Raw genomic sequence first — 13,724 nt, 5'->3', positions numbered from 1 at the left:
CAATTCGCAGCAAATCAAAAATCCCTTACACAGTAAAATAATAATCGATACCCTACACATTTCAGGGTTAGCATTATGGTTAATATTCACGTTACGTTAGCAGGAAGTGACAACGACATCCGATAATTACATGTAAAACAATCTATGTTCGCAGAACCGAATGTAGATACATTTTGCACAATATGAAAACCGTACACATATGTGATATAAGATGAAAACAATCACGTTACTGTTACATATAGTACGTTGGAACAGAGTACTTCAGCTAAAAAGGTACTTCTATAGTTACGACGATGAGGGTTCCGGTTGATCCGAATCAACGGAACAGCCTGCTCGTGAAATTAACGTGTAAGTGGCTGAGCACTCCACAGGCACGTGTACCCTTAACGTAGTTCTCGGGGATATTCAGCGTGACACAGAGAGTGACAAGGCCGGCCCTTTGAAATACAGGTACAACAGAAACAGGAAGTAAGAGTGAGAGAAAGTTGTGGTGAAAGAGTACAGCAGGGATCACCACCACCCACTGCCAGAACCTCGTGGAGCTTTAGGTGTTTTCGCTCAATAAACACTCACAACGCGATCCTATGACCGCGAGTCCGCTGCCCTAACCACTGGGCCATTGCGCCTCCACGTCTGGGAGGTTTAAGAAGCACTTGAATACGCACAACATTACTAGTGAAGCTGCTACTAATTATCCTGGCCAATTAATGTGGTGGGAGATGATTACTGAACGGGGCTACATAATAGAGGATTTTGGACAAGTTTTTCGCCCTTCAAGTTGATGATGTACGACAAGAGAGAACAGAGTGTACCTTATCCTCGCAGTAACTTTCATTCCATCCACGACAATCCCTCACAAAATAATCGCGTAGATTTCCATACTATTAAACATAAATGAGAGAATAATCGAGAATTTGCTAGTTGATTTACTCTTTTACTTGTTTCAGTCATTTGACTGCGGCCATGCTGGAGCACCGCCTTTAGTCGAGCAAATCGACTCCAGGACTTATTCTTTGTAAGCCCAGTACTTATTCTATCGGTGTCTTTTGCCGAACCGCTAAGTGACGGGGACGTAAACACACCAGCATCGGTTGTCAAGCAATGCTAGGGGGACAAACACAGACACACAAACATATACACACACACATACATATATATATATATATATATATATATATATATATATATATATATATATATACATATACGACAGGCTTCTTTGAGTTTCCATCTACCAAATCCACTCACAAGGCATCGGTCGGCTCGGGGCTAAAGCAGAAGACACTTGCCCAAGATGCCACGCAGTGGGACTGAACCCGGAACCATGTGGTTGGTTAGCAAGCTACTTACCACACAGCCACTCCTGCTCCTTTGTCGGGTCATTGTATAAATATGTTAAATTAACTAATCTTAAACAATGTGATAGAAAATAAGGAACTTTTCGTTCGAAAATACAAAAACTAACAACGATGTCTGCCTAGCAAAAAAAAAAAAAAATTGGTAATTTCATATTTGACATTCTCTTACTCTTTCTCTCTCTCTTTTACTTGTTTCAGTCATTTGACTGCGGCCATGCTGGAGCACCGCCTTTAGTCGAGCAAATCGACCCCAGGACTTATTCTTTGTAAGCCCAGTACTTATTCTATCGGTCTCTTTTACTTGTTTCAGTCATTTGACTGCGGCCATGCTGGAGCACCGCCTTTAGTCGAGCAAATCGACCCCAGGACTTATTCTTTGTAAGCCCAGTACTTATTCTATCGGTCTCTTTTGCCGAACCGCTTGGTGACGGGGACGTAAACACACTAGCATCGGTTGTCAAGCAATGCTTGGGGACAAACACAGACACACAAACACACATATATACATATATACGACAGGCTTCTTTCAGTTTCCATCTACCAAATCCACTCACAAGGCTTTGGTCGGCCCGGGGCTATAGCAGAAGACACTTGCCCAAGATGCCACGCAGTGGGACTGAACCCGGAACCATGTGGTTTGTAAGCAAGCTACTTACCACACAGCCACTCCTGCGCCTATGTATTCGTAAAATCGAATTTTAGTTTCAATTTCATTTCAACTCGATTAGCATATCTTGCGGACTCACTGTTGTTCCTTGATTTATTGTGAATCCCAACGAAATATTTACAGATCAGCAGATAATCAATGAAAGGCATACAATGACGACACTGGTTCGATATTTGTCAGATTCAGAGACTTGTATTGTTTGGTCTGCTTGCCATGAATTCTTGACGAATTCTCACACGTGCCGAAAGCGACACTCCAGTCAAAATAAGTCTAACATTTTTGCTCGCTGTTCGCACTGTATATCATTTATAAGTATGAAATTTTGGCATTCTTTCGATATAACTCGACAAAATCAAAACAGGTATCACTTCAGGTATTTCTGTGGGTTGTGAAATATAGATATAACTAGAAATTGTGTTGAAATCTGGCCATCAAAAGGAAAAGATCCTCGAAGGATCTGTCATTTACTTCCACGGAAATACCCAAAGTGAAGTGTTTTGATTTCGTCGAGTTATATCGAAAGAATGCCGAAAAAGGCGATCTTTCGTCTCTAGTAGACCTTTCCGTCGATTTCCGTAAAAAAAATTTTTACACACACATGTACATCAATGTACCCTATGCACGGTAACTTCAAAAGAACTTCCCTCGTCATACAATCGCTTTCTCTTAGTCTCTTTCGCTCTCATTACTTCAAAAGTTCCCGCAAAAGTTCTCCATGTGTCTAACACACGTGGACATGCCCACAAAGTCAGAAAACAACACAGCTCCCATGACTTTCGGAAACATTTCTTCACGCTCAGAGTTGCTGAAGCATGGAACAAACTGCCTGCGTCAGTTGTTGACTGCCATGACACTGCATCCTTTAAGGCCCTCATGCTTTCCGAAATCCGCCGAAACTACACCTGATTATATATACACTTTCGATGAGTTGTAGTGCACCTGAGCACCGTACACAATGTTTATTATTATTATTATGTAAAAAAAAAATTTTTTTACGGAAATCGACGGAAAGGTCTACTAGAGACGAAAGATTGCCCCGAAATTTTTTATTGAATTAACTTTTTGGATCTCTATGATTTTAGGAATGTCAAATAGGAAATTACCAAAATTTCTCTTGTCTTTGAAGGTGGTTGAAAAGTCAGCAGTGCCAACAAATATTAACAGGCATAATACTTACGCAAATGTCTGATAAGTGATATTGTTGTAATTGTACAGTAGCTGAGAAATATTCTACAAAAGTTGTTAAAATGAGTGAAGAAGATGAGAAGGATGAACCAAGCATCGCAACTTGGCGCAAAGTATAACCATTGCGCATGCGTATCGAGTATACGGGAGAAGACAAAATTTTTTGATGTAATCATCTCATCTGTAACTTAATTACTATATCGAGGATGCGTGAATATTTTTAACTGCTTTCCAAGCGCTAGAGTTTTCTCAGATCTTCTACGCAAGTGTGGCGATCCTTCGGTATAGGTACTCACGTGACTTTGTTTACATTTCTGAAGACAACAGAAACCCTTTTCTCCCACTCCTACAAGGGTTCGGTATAGGTACCGTAGGTGGCTTTGTTTACATTTCTGAAGACAACAGAAACCATTTTCTCCCACCACTACAAGGGTCCCAAAAGGCGATCCTTCGGTATAGGTACACTGTAAGTGGCTTTGTTTGCATTTCTGAAGACAACAGAAACCCTTTTCTCCCACTCCTACAAGGGTTCGGTATAGGTACCGTAGGTGGCTTTGTTTACATTTCTGAAGACAACAGAAACCATTTTCTCCCACCACTACAAGAGTCCCAAAAGGCGATCCTTCGGTATAGGTACACTGTAAGTGGCTTTATTTGCATTTCTGAAGACAACAGAAACCCTTTTCTCCCACCCCTACAAGGGTCCCAAAAGGCGTTGCTTCGGTATAGGTACACACGTAGCTTTGTTTACATTTCTGAAGACAACAGGAACCCTTTTCTCCCACCCCTACAAGGGTCCCAAAAGGCGATCCTTCGGCATAGGTACTGTAAGTGGCTTTGTTTACATTTCTGAAGACAACAGAAACCCTTTTCTCCCACCCCTACAAGGGTCCCAAAAGGCGATGCTTCGGTATAAGTACACACGTGACTTTGTTTACATTTCTGAAGATAATAGAAACCCTTTTCTCACATCCCTAACCCTAACCCCCCATATATAAAAAAAAACCCCACTTTTTTTAAATGTATCCGGTACATATACCGAAGGTTCGCCATCACAATAACATGAACAAATATAATACATTTTGTAAAAAAAAAAAAAAACTAGATTAAAAACAATCAAAAATTCACAGAGGGTATTGTCGGGCCCCTTGTATTTCACAAGTTAGTACCTCATTTTCTTGTAATTGTTCAGGACTCATGGTCGAGGGATTTTGGGTTCGAATCTCAGACCAGGCGATGTGTGTGTTTATGAGCGAAGCACCTAAGCTCTACGCGGCTCTGGCAGAAGGTAATGGCGAACTTCTGCTGACTTTTGCCACAACTTTCTCTCTCTCTTTCCTCCTGCATCTTGCAGCTCACCTGCGACGAACTGGTGTCCCGTCCAGGTGGGGAACCTGTACGCCAAGAAACCGGGAAACTGGCCCTTATGAGCCAAGCATGGCTCGAGAAGGAACAAAACAATATAATCCATCATTGTCGTGGAGGCACATGGCCTAGTGGTTAGAGCAGCGGACTTGCGGTCGAGGGATCGTGGGTTCGAATCTCAGACCAGGCGATGTGTGTGTTTATGAGCGAAACACCTAAGCTCCACGCCGCTCCGGCAGAAGGCAATGGCGAACTTCTGCTGACTCTTTCGCCACAACTTTCTCTCACTCTTTCCTCCTGCATCTTGCAGCTCACCTGCGAGGGATCGCAGGTTCGAATCTCAGACCGGACGATGTGTGTGTTTATGAGTGAAAACACCTAAGCTCCACGCGGCTCCGGCAGAAGGCAATGGCGAACTTCTGCTGACTCTTTCACCACAACTTTCTCTCACTCTTTCCTCCTGCATCTTGCAGCTCACCTGCGATGAACTGGTGTTCTGTCCAGGTGGGGAATCTATACGCCAAGGAAACCGGCCCCTATGAGCCAGGCATGGCTCGAGAAGGAACAAACAGCATACTTTGGAACAAAGCAGAGCAAAAAATGATAAACTATTTTCATTTTGAAAAACCTTTTTTTATTTGTAGAATAAATAAATTTCCAATCCCCACCCCAAATGTAAAAGTTATACTCTTTACTCTTTTACTTGTTTCAGTCATTTTGACTGCGTCCATACTGGAGCACCGCCTTTAATTGAACAACTCGACCCCGGGACTTATTCTTTTGTAAGCCCAGTACTTATTCTATCGGTCTCTTTTGCCGAACCGCTAAGTAACGGGGACATAAACACACCAACATCGGTTGTCAAGCAATGCTAGGAGGACAAACACAGACACACAAACACATATATATATGGAATGGAATGGAAGCACTCCGTCGGTTACGACAATGAGAGTTCCGGTTGATCCGAATCAACGGAACAGCCTGCTCGGGAAATTAACGTGTAAGTGGCTGAGCACTCCACAGACACGTGTACCCTTAACGTAGTTCTCGGGGATATTCAGCGTGACACAGAGAGTGACAAGGCCGGCCCCTTGAAATACAGGCACAACAGAAACAGGAAGTAAGAGTGAGAGAAAGTTGTGGTGAAAGAGTACAGCAGGGATCACCACCATCCCCTGCCGGAGCCTCGTGGATGTTTTAGGTGTTTTCGCTCAATAAACACTCACAACGCCCGATCTGGGAATCGAAACCACGATCCTATGACCACGAGTCCGCTGCCCTAACCACTGGGCTATGGCGCCTCCACTACATATATATATATATATATATATATATATATATATATACATATATACGACGGACTTCTTTCAGTTTCCGTCTACCAAATCCACTCACAAGGCTTTGGTCGGCCCGAGGCTATAGTAGAAGACACTTGCCCAAGGTGCCACGCAGTGGGACTGAACCCGGAGCCATGTGGTTGGTAAACAAGCTACTCACCACACAGCCACTCCTGTGCCTATGTGGGGATTTTATCCAAAACTTTCTCAAATGTACTGGGGTTGAGTCATTCAACTAAAAATTTATGAAGATGGTGCCCCGACACGGTTGCAGTCCATGGTTCAGAACTATAACATTACACCAACAATGAAAGAGAAATCCTATTATTAGTCATAACTTCTTGATTGCCAAATTCTCTTTGCAGTTCTGCAGCTCCTACATCATAATGTTGCACTCAACAAATTGTGAGGATTTACAGGATTCAGTATGGGAAGATTTGGAAAAATGAAACAGCAAAGTTTCACCTTTTGGTACATTATAATTAACCCTTTCGATACCAACCTGCCTGAAACCGGCCCTGGCTCTGTAGTACAAATGTCTTGTTTTCATAAGTTTTGAATTAAAATCTTCCCCCAAACCTTAGTCACAATTTATGTTCCTGACACTAGCTGAATGATAACGAAGTTATTTTACTAAATTCTTTGTTATATTTAAAATTAATTGAAAGAAACACAGAGCATCTCAACAGAAATATGGTAACAAGAGGGTTAAAATATATAATAGAGAAACAATTCTTAACCCTTTTGATACCAACCTGGTTGAAACCACCTCTGGCTCTGTAGTACAAATGTCTTGTTTTCATAAGTTCTGAATTAAAATCTGTCACCAAACCTTAGTCACAATTTATGTTCCTAACACTAGCTTAATGATAACTAAATTATTTTACCAAATTCATTGTTATATTTAAAGAAATTGAAAGAACAACAGAGCATCTCAAAATAAATACGGTAACGAAAGGGTTAAGTGCCAGAAGTACAAGATGCCACTTTTGTTGACTTCAGTAGAAAGACATCTAGCCATAGAAACCATGCAAAAACCGACATGGAGCCTGGCTAGCATGGCGAATGGATGGAAGCACTCTGTCGGTTACGACGACGAGGGTTCCAGTTGATCCGATCAACGGAACAGCCTGCTCATGAAATTAACGTGTAAGTGGCTGAGCACTCCACAGACACGTGTACCCTTAACGTAGTTCTCGGGGATATTCAGCGTGACACAGAGAGTGACAAGGCCGGCCCATTGAAATACAGGTACAACAGAAACAGGAAGTAAGAGTGAGAGAAAGTTGTGGTGAAAGAGTACAGCAGGGATCACCACCATCCCCTGTCGGAGCCTCGTGGAGCTTTTAGGTGTTTTCGCTCAATAAACACTCACAACGCCCGGTTTGGGAATCGAAACCACGATCCTATGACCGCGAGTCCGCTGCCCTAACCACTGGGCCATTGCACCTCCACAGCATGGCGAATAGACGTTAAATGATGTCCACCTGCCAGCAGAATTCTACTCAATCAAAGAAACAATATAACCATTGTCAGTAAAACTTAGCTACTGAAATGTTCTGTTTTAGTTGAATGAAGATGTGGCAGCTACTGTCTTTAGGTGTAAGTTATGTGTTGAAGCAATTTTACTAAAGAAAACACCATCCTGTAAATATATATATATAAGATTTTTATTCAAGACTTATAAGATTTTACTTTAACATATAAACGTGAATAGTTTGTCTCAAATTTCAGTAAAAATAAAATTTTGTGTGAGTTTCTCGGTGAGTTGTTCTTTTGGTCAATCTGAAGCATAAATTTTCAATACTTCCATTCATTAATATATTCATTACTTTCATTCTTATAGTGTTGACTAATAAATATAAATGCTATTATTTTTGTAATCAATTTTTCAACTCCCATGTTGATAATGAATAGTTATCATGATAATATTAATATAATAATAATAATAATGATAATGATATCAGTTATGGCAATGTAATTGAATGTGATAAAAAAACAATAAGTGGAAGTCATGATGAAATGAAGGGGTCCAACTTAGATAAATGTCTGTACAACCATCCATTTGGTTTTTCAGCAACAACACCATTACACAGATGCTTTTCAAAACCATATCAGTGAGAGATATCTTGTGTAGAAAAATGTCTAAAATTATTGAATAATTAACCCTTTAGCATTCAGATTATTGTGTCAAATGTAAAGCTTATGTATTCACACCATGTAAAATTAATCTTGCATCATTTCATGGCTTTGAGATTTCAATGATGTGATTCTTTATTTTTAAAATGACACAATAAGGTAGCTATGAATGACCATATCTGACTAGTTTGAACAAAAAAGCCAGTAGAATATTTCGGCCGGATATGGCTGGTTTAAACACTAAAGGGTTAAAGTATTGTCTTTTGTTCATTTCTTAGTAGTCAGTCTTTTCCACAATCATTGATTGTGAGGCCATAATCCCGTGGCCCCTACCTGGGATGTAGCCATCCCACTTATGCATTCCTTCCTTCTTGGGACACAAAACCCCACTTGTGAAGACCTGTCAAGGCAAGTGAAAATCAAAAATCAAAATCGTAATTGATCAATGTCAATGGAATTTGTAGCTGTGATACCAGTGCTGGTGGCACGTAAGAGAACCATCCGAATGTGGCCATAGCCAGCGCCGCCCTGACTGGCCTCCGTGCTGGTGGCACGTAAAAAGCACCATCCGATCATGGCCATTTGCCAGCCTCGTCTGGCACATAAAAAGCACCATCCGATCGTGGCCGTTTGCCAGCCTCGCCTGGCCCCTGTGCCGGTGGCACGTAAAAAGCACCATCCGATCATGGCCGTTTGCCAGCCTCATCTGGCACCTGTGCTGGTGGCACGTATAAAGCACCCACTACACTCACGGAGTGGTTGGCGTTAGGAAGGGCATCCAGCTGTAGAAACACTACCAGATCAGACTGGAGCCTGGTGCAGCCTCCATGGCTTCCCAGACCCCAGTTGAACCGTCCAACCCATGCTAGCATGGAAAGCGGACGTTAAACAACGATGATGATGATGATTGATTAAGTCTGCAACAGTAAGTTCAAATCTTGAGATATCTGTTATAATCGAATATCAGAGTTCATCAACGTCATCCAGAAGTTACATCATCATCATCATCATCGTTTAGCGTCCGCTTTCCATGCTAGCATGGGTTGGACGGTTCTACTGGGGTCTGTGAAGCCAGAAGGCTTCATCAGGCCTAGTCAGATCTGGCAGTGTTTCTACGGCTGGATGCCCTTCCTAACGCCAACCACTCCGTGAGTGTAGTGGGTGCTTTTTACGTGCCACACGCACAGGCACCAGACAGAGCTGGCAAATGGCCACGAACGGATGGTACTTTTTATGTGCCACCGGCACGAGGGCCAGGCGAGGCTGGCAACGGACATGAACGGATGGTGCTTTTTACGTGCCATCGGCACGAGGCCAGTCGGGGCGGTGCTGGCAACGGTCGCGAAACAGAAAGTTCTCTTACATGCCACCGGCACTGGTAACACATCTGCAATTTCCATTGATTGATTTCGATTCTGATCCTCACTTGCCTCAACAGGTCTTCACAAGTAGAGTTTTGTATCCCAAGAAGGGAAGGCATGCATACGTAGGCTGGCTCCATCCCATGTAGAAGGCCACATGTATTAAAATGATTTTTTGAAGTACTCAGCAGAAATTACTTCATCATTATCAAAACATTTGTAAAGAACATTGTATCAAACTGATCCGAGTCACACTTTAGTCTCGTAAGAGCATCAACATGACTGATGGTTTAATGAGGCATATGTTAATGATTTTGAAATCGTATTGTGATAATGACAGCCCATATAGCATTCTACAAGGCGGCGAGCTGGCAGAAACGTTAGCACACCGGGCGAAACGCTTAGCGGTATTTCGTCTGCCGCTATGTTCTGAGTTCAAATTCCGCCAAGGTCGACTTTGCCTTTCATCCTTTCGGGGTCAGTTAAGTAAGTACCAGTTACGCACTGGAGTTGATGTAATCGACGTAATCCGTTTGCCTGTCCTTGTTTGTCCCCTCTGTGTTTAGCCCCTTGTAGGTAGTAAAGAAATAGGTATTTCGTCTGTCGCTATGTTCTGAGTTCAAATTCCGCCGAGGTCGACTTTGCCTTTCATCCTTTCCAGGTCAATTAAGTAAGTACCAGTTACACACTGGGGTCGATGTAATCGACTTAATCCGTTTGTCCCCTCTGTGTTTAGCCCCTTGTGGGCAGTAAAGAAATAAGGTATTTCGTCTGCCGCTACGTTCTGAGTACAAATTCCGCCGAGGTCGACTTTGCCATTCATCCTTTCGGGGTGAATTAAGTAAGTACCAGTTACACACCGGGGTCGATGTAATCGACTTAATCCTTGTCTGTCCCCTCTGTGTTTAGCCCCTTGTGGGCAGTAAAGAAATAGGTATTTCGTCTGCCGCTATGTTCTGAGTTCAAATTCCACCGAGGTCGACTTTGCCTTTCATCCTTTCGGGGTGAATTAAGTAAGTACCAGTTACACACTGGGGTCGATGTAATCGACTTAATCCGTTTGTCTGCCCTCGTTTGTCCCCTCTGTGTTTAGCCCCTTGTGGGTAGTAAAGAAATATATAGCATTCTACCAGGAAGCTTGCCTGGAAACATCAATATTCTTTGTAAAAATGTATTCTGACACCTGATGATCAATCTCTGTAGTAAAAGACTTTCCTTAATATAAAATATCTCTCTCTTCCAACACACCACGCCACCACATAGAACTCATGTTCAATACTGCTCCCATTTGTCTCAGCACTACCAAATGTATGACTAATACCTGTTTTGGTCTTCCATCTTGAGATATTCTTGCTACAGAAAATTCAGAAGTATCAACGGTAAGAGATGTTTTCACACTCAATAAAGACTATAGTCATAACAAAGTACTGTATAAAAAGTTTTTTTGTCTTCTAAAAGGGGTGTTCTTGATTTATTTTCAAGACATTCCAATTTGCTGCAAGAAGATGCTCACACCTCTATGGTTTTGCTCCTGCATCTTTATAATCATCATAAATGAGACTGTCACTCTAATAAACTTTAATGATAAAAAAAAAAAATCAGTGAATAGATCTTTCTCTAAGGCAGTGCTTTTCAAACTTTTTGCTGGAGCGGAACCCCAAGGAAACATTCCACTGGCTCGGGGAACCCCTGTGCAATAATTCAATAGTCTTATGCACACATATCTGCACAGGAGAATTAAAAATTACTGCTGATTTTAGCAGTTTTGTAACTTCTTGCGGAACCCCTGGACTGTACTGGCGGAACCCTGGTTGAAAACCACTGAGTTAGACCAGTGCTTTTCAATCTTTTTGCTGGAAACATTCCACTGGCTCAAGGAACCCCTGTGCAATAATTTAATAGTCTTATGCACACATATCTGCACAGGAGAATTAAAAATTACTGTCGATTTTAGCAGTTTTGTAACTTCTTGCGGAAACCCTGGACTGTACTGGCGGAACCCTGGTTGAAAAACCACTACTCTAAGGTATATTTGTGGATCACAACTCTGAAACTTCCGGAATAGTTTCCAACATATTCCACAATGCCAATTTTTTTTTTCCTTTTTTCAGTTTATATTCAGTTGTAGATTACAAGGCTTACTTCACACTGGATAATTCCTCACATATTTCACAGTGATATAGATTTTGTCTCATGTAAATTCCATTATCAATAGTTTGTATACAATCCACAAATATTTTCGTGAAAAGGTTTCTCTCAAATGAGAAGACACTGGTAGACTACACCATGGACATACAATAAAAATTATTTCCAACATATTTCACTATTTTAATTGTCCTTCAATGTGTACAGGCTACTGGACTCTACGTTTAGATTTGCAAGGGTTTCTCCACAGATAAAGGCTTTCCTCTTGTGTGTTACGTTTATCTTTTTAAATTATTTCCAACATATTTCACTATTTTAATTGTCCTTCAATGTGTACAGGCTACTGGACTCTACGTTTAGATTTGCAAGGGTTTCTCCACAGATAAAAGGCTTTCCTCTTGTGTGTTACGTTTATCTTTTTAAATTATTTACAACATACTTCACTCTGATACTGTTTTCTCTTTAGTGCGACTACGTTTGTGAACTACAAAATGAGAATTTATGACGCAAGATTCCCGCATATTTCACAAAGATATGGTTTTTCTCCAGTGTGGATACAACTGTGGGTAACAAGACAAGAAGACTGAGTGAAGGATTTCCCAAACGTTTCGCCATGGTGGGATTTCCCCACTGCGTGCGTCCTTTTGTGTCGATTGAAATCACTGTTGAAGACGAACGACTTTCCGCACACCTCACAGTGGAAGAGTTTTTCACCTGTATGAATACGTTTGTGGAGGTTAAGTTTAGAATTCTGCGTGAAGGACTTGCCACACACTTCGCAATGGAACGGTTTCTCTCCGGTGTGACTACGTATGTGGCTAACAAGATGAGAATTCCGAGTGCATGATTTGCCACAGATTTCACAATGATAGTTTTTCACTCCTGTATGCATAATTTTGTGTCTTTTCAAGTGACCATTCGTGATGAAAGACTTACCGCACACATCACAATGATAAGGTTTTTCCCCAGTATGAATTCGTTTATGCCTGGTTAAATCGCTGCTGGTAATAAAAGATTTGCTACATATTTCGCAATCAAATCGCTTTTCTCCCGTATGAATCCTTCGGTGAACCAAGAGGCTGGAATTATCAGAGAACGATTTTGCGCATACTTCGCAATGGTAGGGCCTTTCTCCGTTGTGAACCCTTTTATGTCTGTTCAAATCGCTATTAAAGGCAAAAGACTTCGCGCATATTTCGCAGTGGAACCGTTTTTCTCCCGTATGGATTCTTCGGTGGCGTACAAGACTGGAGTTATCGGAGAACGAGTCCCCGCATAATTCACAAGAAAAGGGTTTCTCCCCCGTGTGGATTCGTTTGTGTCTGTTAAAATCGCTTTTAAAGATAAAGGACTTGCCACAGATATCACAATCGAATCGTTTTTCTCCCGTGTGGATTCTCCGATGACCGACGAGATTAGAATTATCAGCGAACGCCTTTCCGCATATGTCACAATGATAGGGTCTCTCTCCCGTGTGCATTCGTATATGAACTACAAGAGTGGAATTATGCGAGAATGATTTACCACAGATTTCACAATGGAAGGGTTTTTCACCCGTATGAGTCCTAATGTGGCTTGTTAAATAACTGTTAGTTACAAAAGATTGCCCACACACTTCACAGTGAAAGGGTTTTTCCCTATTGTGTATTTCCTTGTGCGTGGACAAATCGTTTTCTAAAAGGAAAGTTTTCCCACAAGTATCACAGCTATATTCAGGAATATTTCCATACAATGAACCTTGAGTGGTTAGTGTTTCACTCCATAAAAGTTTCTCGTCGTTGTATGTCTGTGTAACTGTATCAATATTGTTAAAAACTGCCGAGGTAGACGTATCCAGGTGATTAACGTTTTCCATGTTAATAATGACCAAGGTTCAGTTTTTTTTGTCTACGATATCATGAGATACGCAATGTAGATGTATTTTCTACTTACCCATAGAATGTTTGGCGCTGGCTGGATTCTCTCTAAGTTACACACACATGGAGACAGACAAAAATATTTATATCTCTACGTCAAGAAATGTAAATAGATGATATACGGGCGATGTCGGTGAAGGCCTGTGCGGCTTTGTGTACATAAGTGCCAAAAAGATGATGATGTGCATGTGTGGTCTTAATAAAGTAAGATTGTTCAATGCGGATAGTTATAAAAACAAAAACATATACAA

General features: G+C 41.5%; 1 protein-coding gene across 1 annotated transcript in view; it reads right to left on the bottom strand.

The window, feature by feature from the left end:
• Positions 1-11,450: 11,450 nt before the first annotated feature.
• Positions 11,451-13,724, bottom strand: part of LOC115226668 (zinc finger protein OZF-like) — a 2,594-nt gene continuing 320 nt past the window's right edge. The window contains exons 1-2 of the mRNA XM_036515423.1: positions 11,965-13,724; positions 11,451-11,848 (exon numbers count right to left, since the gene is read on the bottom strand). The exon at positions 11,965-13,724 is cut by the window's right edge and continues 320 nt beyond it. Coding sequence (XP_036371316.1) covers positions 12,057-13,412 — 1,356 coding nt within the window. The 5' untranslated portion in view covers positions 13,413-13,724 and the 3' untranslated portion in view covers positions 11,451-11,848; positions 11,965-12,056. The remainder of the gene's footprint in view (positions 11,849-11,964) is intronic.

The sequence above is a fragment of the Octopus sinensis genome, linkage group LG30 (assembly GCF_006345805.1).
Source record: "Octopus sinensis linkage group LG30, ASM634580v1, whole genome shotgun sequence".
Lineage (NCBI taxonomy): Eukaryota > Metazoa > Mollusca > Cephalopoda > Octopoda > Octopodidae > Octopus > Octopus sinensis.
This window is presented reverse-complemented; position numbering and strand designations above follow the sequence as displayed.